General features: G+C 37.2%; 1 protein-coding gene across 7 annotated transcripts in view; it reads left to right on the top strand.

The window, feature by feature from the left end:
• Nucleotides 1-15,492, top strand: part of TEAD1 (TEA domain transcription factor 1) — a 160,509-nt gene extending 145,017 nt beyond the window's left edge. For all 7 annotated transcript variants that reach the window (XM_082761491.1, XM_082761492.1, XM_082761494.1 and 4 more), the window contains 3 exons: nt 6,949-7,089; nt 8,501-8,653; nt 9,700-15,492. In XM_082761491.1, coding sequence (XP_082617617.1) covers nt 6,949-7,089; nt 8,501-8,653; nt 9,700-9,813 — 408 coding nt within the window. In that variant the 3' untranslated portion in view covers nt 9,814-15,492. The remainder of the gene's footprint in view (nt 1-6,948; nt 7,090-8,500; nt 8,654-9,699) is intronic.
• The last annotated feature ends 819 nt before the right edge of the window (nt 15,493-16,311 follow it).

Genomic DNA, 16,311 nt, shown 5'->3' on the forward strand with positions numbered 1-16,311 from the left:
TCAAAATAAGTGCTCTTAAATAAATGTAGAAGTTATCTCCTAGAACACTGACAAGGAATTCAGACAAGGTTTCAGAGTATCTGGAGATGAAACCTTTGTCTGGGTGCAGGTTGAATGCACAATCCTGCTTCATTAACATTGTCACTAACAAAATAATCCCAATCTATGTAAAACAAATAGGTGTGATTTGTGCCATCTGATCTTAATCTGAGTGAGGTCAACGTACCTGTTGGTTAGTTTGTGCCTGAACTGTTTTGTGTGGCTTGTGAAAAGCCCTCAAAGTTTTCTGGTCTTTGACTTTCTCATCAGCCTATCTAAAAGCTAAATCAACACATTGCCTCTGTTGGTTTCTTTCAATGGTTAACCTTCCACTCATACCACTTTCTAGTGCTGTTTCTAATGCTTATTCTGTTTCTAATGCTTATCTGCTACTATCCATAAATTATCTAGCACTATTATACTTACACTCTTGAAAGAGTAAAAAAGTCAATGCTGGATCACACCTCCAGCCTTATCCCAAAATAAAACATTATTGCTGGCCTTGCCTTCTTGGCCCCAGATGCCAACTGCCCAGCTCTCTACCCCCCAGCTCTCTGTTTTCTCTTGCATGAAAGTTGTGGTACACATCTCCAATAAAGACATTTGACTCAGCTGTTATTAGGGCACACATCTCCGTCAACTCCAGCAAGGGAATTGCTCTAGGACTTCTAGGACTCCTCGTAACTTACCCCTGTCTATCGTAGCTTGGCAACTACTTTTTGCTACTAAGAGCACTTTTAACATTAATTCAGCAATGAGTAGCTGTCTGATACAGCCTAGACTAAATTCATCTTCTGTTTTAGCTAATTATTTTTCTCTCATGTTTTGCTTTGTGCTCTGATTGCAAGTTCTGAGGCAAGATTCTGTTTCTGCTTGACTTCTCTGTCAGCTTCAGTACCCACACAGCAGGCTCCATGCCTCTGTTGGCATCCTTAGTGCTGGTGTGGACACACCTTTCCATAGTGTGGCTGTGGATTTTGTGTATCTTGACACTGACACATGCTCTGTGCCACACCTGAACTCTGACTTCTGTAGCTACAGAAAGAGACATGGGCAGCAAATACATCTAAAAGGAGGAAGGATGTTTTCTAACTAGTGAAATGGTAGGGGAAAAAAAAAAAAAAGGCAGTTGATACAAATTAATATTGGGCTTTCAGGCTTTCCACTGATCTGAGCTGCTGGCTTTTTTTTTTGTGTGTGTGTTTGCAGGAGCTTGAACTAGTCTCCAAACTGAGGAATGCTTAGTGCAACCCAGTGCAACTCTAAAATAAAGGCCAAAACTCATCTGAGAAGATGCATGGATGATATTAATTGATGTTTAAAATGAATGCCTCTATTTGCAGGAATCAGCAATGCAAACTAGGAGTTTTAGAAAGTAATGCATATTATAATTAGGGAAAGCTTTTAAAGATGCTTTGAAGTCCTAAACATTTTTGAATTTCAAATGTGGGTTGGAAATAAAGGAATCTACACAATAAAGGGGCATTAAATTATGTCCCCCAAAATTTCACTGTTTTATAGATGTAAATATATGCCATAATTAGTGGTAAGTAACATGAGGAGGATGGTTAAGTTTATTCCTATTCTTATTCAAAACAGCTGTAGCATGAAAAATAATGCTCCTTCTCTTTGTGATACACTAGAACAAACAATTTACCCATGTAATCAGTGTTCAGAAATGGCTTGCGCCTGTGGTCTCCTCCTCCCCACCCCGAATTTATCTCCATGTGCCTCCAGCAGTCTTAAAAGGTGCAGAGATTCTTTGTGCCCTTCATTTACACACACACAATTGTGGCTACTGCCTTTTTGTTTTCTTTCTGTTCTTACATGCAAGTTCTATTGCACAATCCCGACTCTTGGATTTCCCTCCACACACACACAGACACACACATGCACACTCACCAGCTTTGACTGGCAAACGATCTGCAGCTCGCAAATGGGAGCTGTAATGTGAATGGGGCTATGGCCAACATGCAAATGTATGCAAAACAAATTAGATGTGGAAGAAAGCAGCCATCCATTTTCTTTCCTGCATCACAACCCTCTCAGCACAGGGCGTTCATGTGATGCTCGTGGAGGACCCCTTTACCAATTGATGCGAGGGCATTAGTGCTTCAGCCTGGATAATGAGTGGAAGGTACTGAGCAGCTGGGAAGCCAGAGCAGCTTGGCCTGTCCATCACAAGCCCAACCATGTGGCAGACCTGGACACAATTCCTGAGCTGCAGTGTAACGTGCCAGCAACCCAGATGCTCCTGTTGGAAAAAATTGCTTCACAATTTGGAACCTCTGCTCTTTGATCACTCTTTGGAGAGGAGGAGGGGAGGCATGATGCAGTCATGAGTAACACACCTCCTTGCAGTCAGCAGTTGTTAAAACCTGTATGCCATTGGCCTTATGTGCTTAATGTTAACTACTGAATGCCAACATAAATTGTTTTGGCCCTCCCCAGATCCCACGGTTTCAAATAGGTGCTGTTTTCCTTCTACTCAGCAGAAAGAATTCAGATTCTTCTCAGTAGTTTTTGCTAGAGTTGCTTGTTTGTTAGCCAAAGCTGTTATTATTACACAAACGCTCTACCCTATGCCCCCTGCCTTTAACACAGAGCCTGAGCGTGCTTGGGAAGTGAATATGGAAGGTTTTGTTGTTTGTTTGTTTTTAAATATTTTTCCTCTTTATTTTGGTTGCAGACAGCTCTGTTTTAGTCCTTGCTCTGGCACACTGGCAGGGGCTTTGCCATGCAGCATGTGAAACACTTGGTACTCTTAATATGTAATATTTTCAGTGCTACCCTTTGACAAGCTATGTTGTAGTCATGAATTAATCATGTTCTTATACAATCATGTAGAAAGGGTGCGAGAAAGCTGAGGGTCTTTCTCTCCCCTCCAAATGCATTCAGCTAATGCATAGTTCAGCTTTTCAAAGTGAATCAAGATTAGTTTTATGTTTGAAAATGAACCCCCCAACAAAACCCCACAAAATTTGTTAAGTTGTTGGGTTTTCCTTTTGTGCTAAATTACATTGATCTTCAAATGCGAATCTTTTAATGAGTATTGAAAATGACTCTTTGAAAAATGATTCAAAATGACTCTTGTTCACTATATGTAATCATGTTTCCATTCTAAAGGGTATTCATTTAGCTACGGTAGTGTTCACCAAACCTAATTCCTGGAATCACGGATCAACAGCATAGCTGCGGCAGAAGCTGTACAGAAGGGAAAGATGGTTTACAGTCCAGGAAGTCTTGCAGTCGAAGTCTAAAATCCAGGTGAACAGCTAGATAGAGACAGACTGAGCACACCAAGGAAACAGAGACAAAGCTGAGTCTCGCTAGAGGCTGCTTGCACAGTGCTCCAGAAGCTTTACTTGTCAAATTTTTCACTGGTATCATTATGAAGGTTAACTGAGGTTAATAAAATGAAGTCTTAGATGTCGATTTTGGAATTATTATATTTATTTAGTCTTACCTCTCCTGTAATATAGGTAGTGAGCCTCGCTAAGTAATTTTTTCATCCAGGCAATAAGCCTACGTGAGCATCCCTGTTACTTACAACCTAAATAGGTTGGTTACAAAAGACCCTAAGTAATGGTGACTTCACCATATTCAGAATTATTCCAGCATTTCATTGCCATCAGGGATATCAACGTCTGCTTTGTTTCTCATTTATCTTTTGTGTAGCGTTAGCTTTTTGTCTTTTAATGTCCTTTCCTTCAAGATTTAATCTATCAAAAGACTCTTTCCCATGTAGCAACTTGTAGACTATGACAAAGTCGTGGAAAAACTTCCCTTGGAAAAACTAAGTATATGGAGTTTCATTAGTCATTCACTACAAAGGATGTTTTCCAGACCTGAAATCATTCTTGTAACTCTTTTCTGAACCCTTTCCAATTTTCCAACATCTTTTCTAAAATATGGACTACAAAAACTGGAGTCAATATTGTAGTAAGGATCCTGCTTAAACTGAATTCAGAGGTAACAACACATCACTGTTCTTCTGCTCAAAATTTCATCTGCAACCCTCATAGCCACATCAGATTACAATTTTTCCAATAACTTATTTTTTTGGTATCATCATTACCTTTTGGGAAAAAAAAAATCCCCCAAATTTAAAATGTGACTTGCTTTATTCAGTTTGAGAGAGATCTTTTTGCATATTGTGTGCATTTAAATGAACTCCTTGCTATGTAAGCCATACCAATATACTTGACAACTCCTTCACCATCATTTCTTATCATTTAACCAAAGCTTTGTATTTTACCAAAGTGATCATCTTTCCTTCTTTTATAAATGTAGTCAGCATGAAAAAAAAAATAAAAATCAAATTCTAGATCAAGACTACTTCCTTGAGGTGACATTCCTCTCTTCACAATGATGTGTGGTCCTTCCTTAGTGTTCATGTACTCATCTTCTAGTGAAAAGATTTTAACCCAGGTTAAGGGACAAGATCCTTTAGTATGTGAGACTGGAGAAAATTCTTCCATTATTAAAAGAAGCTTTGCTGTAGCCTTCATTCAAAAGTGTTACTGTTGCAAATTCTTAGGATTTTCATATTTCATATTTTCATACTTTCTGGAGGAGTCTTAGAGGTTCAGCACTCAGCATGTTGTAGTTAGTTGAACATTAAAACTCTTGTTTAAAAGGAGAACTCTTCCTTTCCTTGAAACACCTCTATTGCATGCTACTCAATAATAATAATAATAATAATAATAATAATAATAATAATAATAATAATAATAATAATAAAATCAAAGAGCAAATACAGGTAATTCATTTCTATTTTGCAATCATGGGTACTTTATAGCAACAGCATTGTGACTGCATAAGAGTAAATCATAACAGTTGAATGATAATTTCAAGTGTTCCTCATTCAAACATCAGGGCCCCAGCCTGTATTTTTTGTGTACACAGGATTCCTGGTGATTTCAGCAAGAGTTGAAAGCACTGTGGGAGTGAGCAACAGGGTGCCAGATGGCCACATGTGATACTTTTCCAGGTTAAATGTCAAGTATATATTTTCAGTGGGCTTCAAAACGAGAAAAAAAAAGTTATTTTTTAATATCTATAAGCAGTTGTTATTGCAGCTTGAGATACAAGGTCTATGCAGTTGACCCCTTTCAACAACATGAAATCACAAGGAGCATTTTACTTACAATTTATTAAATATCTTCTCTGTATCTGAAAGGAAAAAAAAAGTTATCATTCAAAACGGTATAATTGTTTTATCAGAAATAACTATTTTTTAGAAATTCCAGTGGAGCAGCTGAGACATGGCTGATGGCTGCTACAGTTTTTCATATTTAGATGTAATTGAAAACCAGCTGTGATGGCAAATTACTTATTTAATATTAGCTCAGAACAATTTCTTACAAATCACTGTGAACACACTGCTTTAGCTGTATGTTAAACATTAACTGCTGACATCATGCAAAACGTGCAAGAAGCAAGGTGTAATAGCAATAGGATTTCTTTCTGTTATGCAAAATACGTGACTATAAGACTTTTTGCGTTACTGTGTGTAAACCTCTTGAGATTTTTCCACTGATTAATTTACCAAAGCCAGCCTGAAGTAGTATTAGACCTATGTCTTCTCCATACCACAAACTAGCTCAGTATTGCTATTATCAGCATATTGCCTCAGAAAGTTGTACCACAAATATGGATTGTAGACACTAAGTAGAATTAATGACTTATTGCCCAGTTAAACATTAAATAGCAGTTACAAATGACCTACACTATAGTGAAGGCAGGATTACAATTGTTCCACAATAACTAGCAAATAAACATATCTGTAAACTGCATTTTTATAAAGTCTCCATGTAGACAAGAAGGCATTTGTCAACACTTCTGTGTTACACTTCTATGTTAGCAATAAAAACAAGTTAAGCTAGAACTGCAAGTGAAACAGCTGTGAAAGTGTATTTCCCTGTTAAAATGCTCATCTCAGAGTAGGTTAAAAACTCAGATGATTCCTAGATGTTACACTGCAGTAGCTGATTGGCTATTTCCACATAAAAAGAAATCCCTGCCCACTCTCTCCTTGGGCACCAAAGATGTCAGCAGAGCTAATGCCTGAATCAACAAATCCAGCTGCAGATATCTCTAGCCTCTGCCTACATCCATATTAGTGTTCTTTTAAGTTGAGGGCTTGTGAAAATGGTTTCATGATGACAAAGAGCACAGTGGCAGAAAGACTTTAGTGCTACTGGAGGCCTGGGGAGGCAGGATTCAGCATGTGACCTGTGCTGTTCTTTGTAACCAAATTAATCATGCTGCGCACAAGACTTGGATTTTGGATATAAATAATTAAAGGTAGTGCTGTTTCTCACTTGATCCTACAACTCTCGGTCTCTGGTGCTAGATATCAAAGGCAGCTGGGTCATTATTCAGACTGTGGAGAAATACTGAAAGAAATCATATACTTCAGTAATATTTTATTGGTCCAGTAGACACGGCTCAGTAAGCCTGATAACGTGAAGCCTGTGAACTGCGTCATACAGCTCAGTGAAGTTAAATGGTTTGCTGAATCAGGGCCATATGGCCTGACAGAGTTTGTTAGAGCTCAATTCCTGTGTTGCACAGCCATCTTCCTTTGTAGCGATGATTTCATTGTTTTAAAAAAGGAAAAAGGACTTCATCTTTCTGCCAGACAACAAGGCCACCTGTAGCTGAGAGAAATACTGGGTTCTCTTTTGTGTTTAAAGTTTGAAGAAACTGTAGCCTTCCTAAGGTTTTTACATCACCAATTATGCAAGTACTTTCTTTGAGGTTTTCCGCTTCTACTGTTGTCACTATCAAATCCTTCTCACTCCCTGATTTCTGAAATCAAAAATGGTGAGGTAATTGCAGGTTATACTATGATATTGTCAAATGAAAAATAAAATATTCAACATCTGTTGCTTTTCCCAACAGGCTGACTTAAACTGCAACATTCAAGATGATACAGGAGCATTTTATGGAGTCACCAGTCAGTATGAGAGCTCAGAAAACATGACAATCACGTGTTCCACCAAAGTCTGCTCTTTCGGAAAGCAAGTAGTAGAAAAAGTAGAGGTGGGTGTTGGGCTGGGCTGGGCTGATTCTTCTGTTCCTTCTGATTTCACTTAAGCTTTCCTCTCTCCTGTCTTTACTTTACCCTTACCTGTCTTTTCCTTCCCTCCTCTAATCCTTCCTGAAAGAGTATTTTCCTTCCCAGCAGTGTTTGAGGTTTTTATTTTATATCATTGTGTGGCCGATGATGCTACAGTAAATAAAATCCTAGGTTAACCACTGCTTCAGAGCCCCTCCTCCATCCTGCCTGTGGCAACTTTCAGTGGGGAACCTGCAGCTGACATCAGTGCAGCCTCCTCCATCCCAGCAGAAAAGTACTAAAGCAAAACTGCTTTTGCTCCCATTACCAAATGCTTGGCCAGCCATGTAGCCTTGGAACCATGCTACAGTGACAAGCTACCTTTTGTCATCTTTTTTTTTTTTTTAAACATTTAATGTTAAACAATTTCATGTTAAGACATGGATGGTATGCTATGTTTTTTAACATGCAAGGGCCTTTATTGTTTACCTTTTATTTTCTAAGCAGAAAAAACATATGGACTGGCCAGGTAGGTATTTGGTTTACTATACAACAATACTGTAGCTTTTTAACTTGTCTTCTGCGTTCTAAGCCCCACACTCACATCTGTTACATGTAAAATAGTTTTTATATGCACAGTTTAGCCTACAGCTGCAGGTTGAGCATTTAGTAGATATCTTGGTCACTGTTCATGTCCTCCTTATACTAAATATGGTTCCAGTGCAGAGTGACCATAAAAGGTTTTCCATCATTCCTATTACACCAAGCTTAGGAAAAGCTAAGAAATCCCCAAAGCCACTGAGGAGATCATCTGAGCAGCTGGTATCTAGACAGCTGGAGTCCAAGTATCACAGGCACCTTCCTGCAACCCCTTGTGAACCCCTGCAATATAAATCAGTCTGTTTTCTTCTGCCTGTATTCTTGTATTAATAAATTACATATTAAATCATGCAATAATATTTAGCTATGTTCATATATATATTTATACACAAATATATAAATTTATTTCTGTTCTTCCCTTTGCAGCTGATTGTCCCAAAAGTACTGTCAAATCTTATCAAGCTTATCGCAAGTTTTCTGCTTAATCCATTTTTAATGGATTTGGACTTTACTTTGTGTAAAGATTACTTTGTGTAATCTTTATCTTTTCAGTTTTTAATTCACAGGTTAGAGAATAAGTTGTGGTAAAACTTTTAATAGTGAATGGCCTTTGAATTTTTAGCAAGGCACGGTATAGCTCAGGCAGGGAGTTAGCAGGTAGGAGGAATATGGGTGTTTGTGTGGCTGAGACCCACTTTCTCTTTCTTCTGTCTACACAAAGAAAAAAATAGATACAGCATTAATGCTTTTAGTCTTTTTAAAGTATCTTGTTCTAAATATTTATTTTTTTTTAAGACTGAATATGCAAGGTTTGAGAATGGCCGATTTGTGTACAGAATAAATCGCTCTCCAATGTGTGAATATATGATCAACTTCATACACAAGCTGAAGCATTTACCAGAGAAATACATGATGAACAGCGTGTTGGAAAATTTTACAATTTTATTGGTATGGACTCACTCTTTTTCATGTCTAAAATACTCTCAGCTTTATATGGCTTGCTTAGCGTGCAATATTTAGAACCAGTTTCCAAATCCCTTAGTCATTGTGCTTACTAAACAAATCATCCCATTGACTTCAGACTAATAGTCTTGGAATCATGCACTATGGAAGCCAAGGATGAGAAGAAAAAGCTGACTGAGAACATGAACAAACGTCTCTGTTACTTCGCAGATATTCAGCTTACTTCTCTTATTTTTAATGCAAGTCTATTTGGTGTTTGTAAAGAGCCTGAGGCAGTAACTTTGAACCATCCCATTCATCTAATGTGTTCTTACTGACGTGCCAGTTACAATACTGCAAATGTCAGTGTGTTAATTAATTAGTTCTTGGACCAGGAAAGCATTAAGTAATGGTGAGGATGCACCCAACAGGTGACCTAAAGCATGAGGAATGGTCTGCGTAGTAGCGTCGAAGCCACTGTCATCCAGCTACCTTCTTATTGCACTGTGGCATTGCAGTGTCACCTGGCCAAGCACTTAGAGCCATGTGATGCTGCTGCCACCGTAGGAATTGGGCAGGACTGAAGGTTGATGGCATGACAAGCAGTCAAGAGGTAGGGCAGTGAGCTCAGGGTCATGCAGTGTGGAGGAGATGAGTGAGGGGTGCACTCAGCTCAGCTGCCTTTTGGCAGACAAACACAGGGGGACAAAGATGCACTGATTTCCCTTTACTGAAGTTAGTGTAGGTTGAGGAATGCTGAGCTGATGGCTCATGGGTGGCACCCTGGGTGGGATGAATCTCAGTGCCCCTGTTTTAGGAGCAACTGCCCCACAGCTCTGCCCCAGAGCACACTGTGTGAGCTTAGTCATGGAGGTCAATTTAAATTGCCAGAGAAATAGAGAGAGGGAGGGAGGGAGAGAGAGAAAGAGAGAGAGAGGACATTTCAAACAGCAACATCTAAACATTGCCTAAATTAAACCAGTCATTCCTTTGTTTGGCTCTGATGTTTTCAAGTTTTTAATATATTGTCTACCTTTTCCTTCCCCTCATAGGTCGTAACAAACAGGGATACACAAGAAACCCTACTCTGCATGGCTTGTGTATTTGAAGTGTCAAACAGTGAACATGGAGCACAGCATCATATCTACAGGCTTGTAAAGGACTGAGCAGTTATTTATATATACACTTCATTTCACTTCTTTATCAAAACACAGACTGTAAACCTCAACACTAAGTGGCAGTGCCTCTGGCCCAACTTTCACCCACATTTTTCTAAATCCTGTTTTAGTGAAGTCATTTTTAATGTGTTCATATATAATTGTAGCTGTGAAATTCTGGTACAGTTGTAAAAAATTATTTCTAAAACTTAAGTGTTCTTCAAATTTCTAAACCACAGTTCTTTGGGAAGACTGTATTTAAGAACCTAATGCCTCTGTCTGTGGAGGCCTATTTTTAATTCTGATAGAAAAATGTATGACAGAGCATTTGCCATGGGGAAAAAATGACAGCATTTGTAAGATTCTTTTTTCCAACACAAAATACTTGTTTTACAATTCAAGTGAAATTGAAATGAATCTTTAGCTATAACTGTAAATGAGTACACAAAGTTAATAATCTTTATAGAATTATCTTTGTAACTAATTAGGGTGGAAGATATGGACAAATGTAATTCACTAAATTATTTTTTAAAATGAAACATTTTTCTGTTTGAAACCAAATGAAAAAACATAGCCTTAAGAAATGCCTGATAATAAACAGACAGGTCCTAAAATTAGGCAAATTTTGTATTTTTTTCTCAATACTAAAACTAATCTTCTAATCCATTAAACTTTCAAACAGGTATCACAGAGAAAGAAAACATCATCCCTTATCCCTAACATATCTAGTGTATTTTAAGAGTATAAAGTTGTATTGTACTAATAAGAAAATTTGATTATTTAATGAAAAAGATGGCTCATTTTGCAATAAGTAGGTAAATACTGAAGATTTAGACTTGCATTATATGTAGTCTTGTGTGTGCAGTTATATTTTATATGGACAGGTATGTTTTCTAATAAGTTGATTGGAAATCTTGCAATTCTGAAAAAACAGATGAATGGAAACAACGGACATGGCAACAGCATTGAGTAATTCATAACCTGAAAGCAAAACACTAAAGTAAGAGAAGAATGCATACACATCAGAAAGGATCAACAGCTTTAATATCTATGAGATGCTAGAAAGTCACAACCAACATCAGGCAAAGAAGATTGGAAAGTGGAGATTTTTTTTCTCCTTTTCCTCTTTATCATGATGCTCATACACCTCTCCCCAGTTCTCTCTCCAGTTCCTACTGGCAAAGACCTTATATGAAGCAAACATGTACATACCACATGGGGTTTAATGTCCTTTTGCATCTGGATGTGGTAGTGTTCATCCTTCTGATATATCAGGGAAGACTCCAGGAAGTGAAGTGCAGCTGGAGATATTTTAATACTGTAAAGATTCAAAACATAGATGTGGATGTGAGTGATTATCCAAGGTACGCACATGTGAGATAAGTATTCTCATTCTTTCTGGCTAAGCCAGAGTGTTGTTCAGTTTCTTTTCTTCTGCTGCACACCCAGCACTGCCCTTCAGTTGCCCAGGCAGCAGTTGTTTCAGCAGGTGCTGGTTCAACAGTGGCTTCTCATGAAAAACATTTGTCAGAAAGGCTCAGGACCGCCTGGCCAACCTTAAAGATCAGTCATGAAGTATCAGCAAAGGGTGTTCTTGGGAAGGTACTTTGCAGCTCTGAATCAAAGAAGTTAACATTTAACAGCTTCCTCCTCACTGCCATTTACTGATATGTGCCCATGCACAATTTAACTCTAGAATTTATTCCCAGGCAACAGTGCTCTAGTCTTCAAAAAAACACTTAATTTTGGGTTATTTTACATTTGTTTAGTGCCCTCTGTTAGAATTGCCCATGATTGAATTGTCTAGACTAGAATATAGCCTAGACATGGTAGCAGGTTGCCGTACACCTGCGGCAGACCATATTCACATTTAACACTGCTGAGGACTCACATTAGAGGAAGACAAACATCTATGAGGGGAAGAGAGACTGATTAAAGTCCTTATCTGGCTGCTGATCTAACGCTAGTAGGTGGATGATTGTTGTGATGTCTAGTTGTTATCTGCTTGTGGGTATTAGGGCTGATGATCTTTCAGTTTATAGTCTGTGAACTGAACAGAGAAATATGTCCATGGTAAGGTCTCTTTTAACACTCATTTTTACACTAACAATCACATCAGGAAAAGCACTGCATTGTAACAGCCTAACGGTAGCCCTTTATTCTAAGCACTTGGTGTTACAAGTCAAAAACTACTTTTTTGTTTTATTTTGTTCTGAAGTTTGTCTTTTGTTTAGGGTTTGAATTGTGGTTTTGGTGATTTTTTTTTAATAACAAGCAAACTCTTTGAGGCGTATAAAGTGTGTAAGTCAATTTGCAAAACCAGGTACAGTTTTTTTAACAGAATCTGGCACACTACATATGTCATAACTATAGGGTATAAAAATCACAATGTTTATTGGTGTTCACTTATGTAATATTAGGGAAACTATTTCCATTGTCTTTTCTTTACACTTCTGTAAATGATCCATACCCTGTATATGTTAATTCTTAAAAGCCTTAATCCTTCAACTGTTCAGTGTGGGGTGTGTAGTCCAACAGGCTGCCTGTAAACTGTGAGCTCTTTTGTAAGCTGGAAGTACTTATCTTGTTACTGTTATTTTTTGTAGGAACCTTTTAATTGAGAGCTGCCAAAGCATTACAATATGCAGTGCCTTAGCATTATAGTAGAAGTACCTTTAGCCTCTTAACACAAATTTCATATATTGTTTTATCAATTGGTTCCATTTTTTTAAATATCTATATTTTTTCCCACAGAAAAGCTCTTTGACTGCTTGGTCTAAATGAACCTTCAATACAAGTCAATCCCATTGCTACGCAGTTAAGTGTCTATACCAAAAGGAAAGGTTACAGATTCATAGTTCTCCATGAAAAGTGAATTGTACTAATAATGCTGCCTTTCTAAATTTCATGACCAAATAATTAATTGTGACTCTTCTGCACTCTAGCATGAAAGTGCCTTTGGTTTGAAATTCCAGCTTAGAAAAGTGCTGCCATAATAATGACAATTTGTAGAAAGACCAAAAATATTTAGTTATCACCGTAATGCCTTTGGTTTATTGGAATAAGTTGAAACTACAGGCCTCCATTCACAAAAGAGCACCATTTATAGCAATGTAATTTTGCTAATGATCAACCTGCTGGAGAATAACGTACTGTTTACCATTTCTGACAGCATAGCAAACCAGCAACTGATTTGCCTATGATATAAAAATGATTCACATTTATATTCTCTTCATCCAGTCATGTATCTATCTGCATAATGAGATCCATACACTGCAGAATTTCAGACAGTGGACAAATAAGACTATTGTTCTCCTCTAATAATACTTCATTATCTGTGAAGATTTTTTAAGACAGAAGATTTTGTTTACAAAATTGTGCATACTGAAGGTCAGATGCATAAAATGAGATGAAAATGGAAAACAGACAATAGCTAGGGTAAATGCAATTGTGTGTTTTTAAACACTGAATTAAGTGTGGGCATTGTGGATGAAGGTGCTGTTAGAGAAACTCTGGCCGGCACTGTTCAAAACACAAGGTTGTTTTGTTTCGTTTTTGTCCCACATGATGTCATGCTAGGAAAAATGTAGCTCCTCCTAAAAATATATGTTTGTATTTGTTACCTTCTGTGAACGGGGGCCATACTGTATACACTACAACTAAAATCAATGGGAAGAGGAGCAAGATTTTAAGAAAAAAAAACATGTTAGAACAAATATCAGCAAAACCAAAAGCTGTCAGAGGGATTATATAGTTGTGAATACAATTTTAACTTGATTTTTAAAGTATTTGATGAAAACTAAGATTAACTTTTTATATATAGAAATATTGTGACACTGTGTGGTAAATATTGTGATAATTCAATTTCCCTGTCTCTAAAATATTATTTTTCTTATTCCTTCAAGGTCTAAATCTCACTTACCTCTGTAAGACAAGTAATCCTGTTGAATTCACTGAGACTGAGATAGGGCAAAGTCAATTTCGCCCCACAAGTAAAGCATATATTTTCAGTTTTTACCAAACATTTCATCTGTACTAGTGCATATTTGTGGTAAAGTACACCCCTGTCTCATTAAAACAAGCATAATGGTACCATTTGGGGCTGTTGAAAATTGCTACAAACAAATGTAGTTGTACTTACTTGAATTCCAAAATTATTTTATGTAGGTACTGCACCACTATTTTGAAGGAATTGCAGATATAATGCCTGTTTCTCGCTTTCTCTTTCTACTGCAGCTACAGCTCACTAAGTTTGGCAGTAGCTTCTTCTGTTAAAACCTCCACAACATAGGCTATTTTAAATAATGAAGGGTGTACATTACTGTTGAATGTAAGTAACTGGCCAGTTCAAGGCAGATACAACATTTGACATACTCATCCATACCTATTTATTTTTCCACTGCAACTCCTAGGGCATACTAGCTTCTGAAGTAGTTCCCCTTACAGTTTTCCTGGATATACTGATACTGATAAATGTTTTGTCTACTCTTTACTTGACCCGTACTGATTCAGATACCCAGTTAAACAGCAGATGTGACAATAGAGTCCAGTTTTGTACTTTCTCAGGATGATCTCATTTCCCTATCTTATAACAAGATGCTTAGCCCCCTTAAAAAAAAAAAAAAAAAAAAAAGGCTGGATAATGTAAAGTACAAGAAACATGTTGGAGATCTTCATCTTTAACTTTTTGGGTCATTCTTGCTGAGATCATGTAATTAGTTTTAGTGTGTAAATTAAATCTTAAATGCACTCAGTTGACAAAAAGGAGACAGATCCCTGTTACCTCCTTACAGAATATATGTTTTTGTTTTGTTTTATGGGCCTCTTTGGTTCAGGCTCATGACTGCAGACAAAAAAATACAATATGTGCCTGAAAAAGAAAGACAAAAGAATTTTATAACATTGAAAACCTGAATAGCCTTTAATTCTTCAGTACATTTTATGTAAAACAGGTTGGGGTTTTGTTTTGTTTTGTCTTGTTTTGCCATGTGCATTTGTTCACATTTGTAAATGACTTAATGGAATTCTCACTTTATGTTTATTTGTGTAATGTGTATAAAATGGGTTTGTGACTTAAGCATATTCATATATGGTCAGTGGTTACTTTAATATTGTACTGCTGCTGGTAACTTTTGATGTAGAACTTGCCTTTTGATGATAAAGTACCTCTAGGTTAGACAGGGAGGGAAGGCTCTTTGAAAAAAGTGAATGTTCTCCAATGTTTTCTTAACATATTTGCAGAAGCTTTCAAAAGGAGTTTCAGTCAAACCTCTTGGCAGTACAGTATTCTTGTATTTGTTATTGTCTGTGTGTAGGTACTGGTACCTTTTTTGTTTCAAATGTTTTAAGTGTTGGCTTTAAAGTGAATTTATCTTTAGTATGATAGTAATATGAAAATTATAGGTTTTGTGTGCAGAGAATTTTTTTATAAAGTGCTTTGTAAAAAAAAAAAAATGTATTCTAGCTTTCGCGGTACATATGTGTGATAACTTTAATATCCATGACAGTTAAGTGCAATTATTTCATCACTCTAAAAATGCTATTTTTGTGTCGGTTACTGCAGGTGTTTTCATGTCTTTGCAAAGTGACACATTTTGATGCCTTCTTGATAAAGTGGTAGAATTTTTGTAGCTTTCTAGAAACTTTGTATTCATACAGTATCGATTGAAAATAAAGAAAATGAAAGTGTTTTGTGCATTTAGATTAATCTCCTACATCGATCTCTTTTTAATGTTGGGTGCAACTTTCAAAAGCATTTGCCAAAGTAGTACAAGGCCAGATTTGCAGAAATACCTATGTGTTTACCTAAAACTGCCAATGACATCTAGCAGGATTCACAAAAACTTGTAGAGATGGCACCCGTGGCTGGCACATCTGGAAGCTGTGTTCAGCAATGAATCTGTATGTGTTCTAGCATTACATCAACAAAACCTCTATCTTGTATGTCTTCCTAAAGAAATGGTGGTGTGTTGTTTTTTTTTTTAAGCATCATTTAAACCATACTGTCTAAATGGGAAAAGCCACCCATCCCCCTTTATGCTAGAAGCAGGAATGAGCTATTTAAAATCATACATAATGAAAAGCATCAAATACATCACTAACGTGACAACTAGAGCTTACTGAGGAACACAGTAGTTAACTCGGGTTGAGGTGTTTCTTCCAGAAGGACACTTGAGCTTTGTGAGAGTTGAGGTCCTAAAAATGCTGTTCCACTTCTCAAGAGACTAATTTCTTATTTTTCTTATTACAACCACTTCCCCCTGCAGCTAGCAGCTGTTACCTCGTATCATGAGAGGATGAAATAGGCTTAACTTGCCTGCTGCATTTATGAAGTGAAACCACCCACCTAGGAAAAAAAAAAAGGAAAGGAAAAAAAGAGAGCAAAGGGGATATCCTGCATCAATTGGAGTCAATGGGAACATGACCAGGACTTGGCAGAGAAAAAAGAACAAACGTATATCTGGCTCATCTTCTGCTTCAAAAGGAGAGCAGTGGCTTTTGAATAAA

This window comes from Aythya marila (genome assembly GCF_965140915.1).
Source record: "Aythya marila genome assembly, chromosome: 5".
NCBI lineage: Eukaryota > Metazoa > Chordata > Aves > Anseriformes > Anatidae > Aythya > Aythya marila.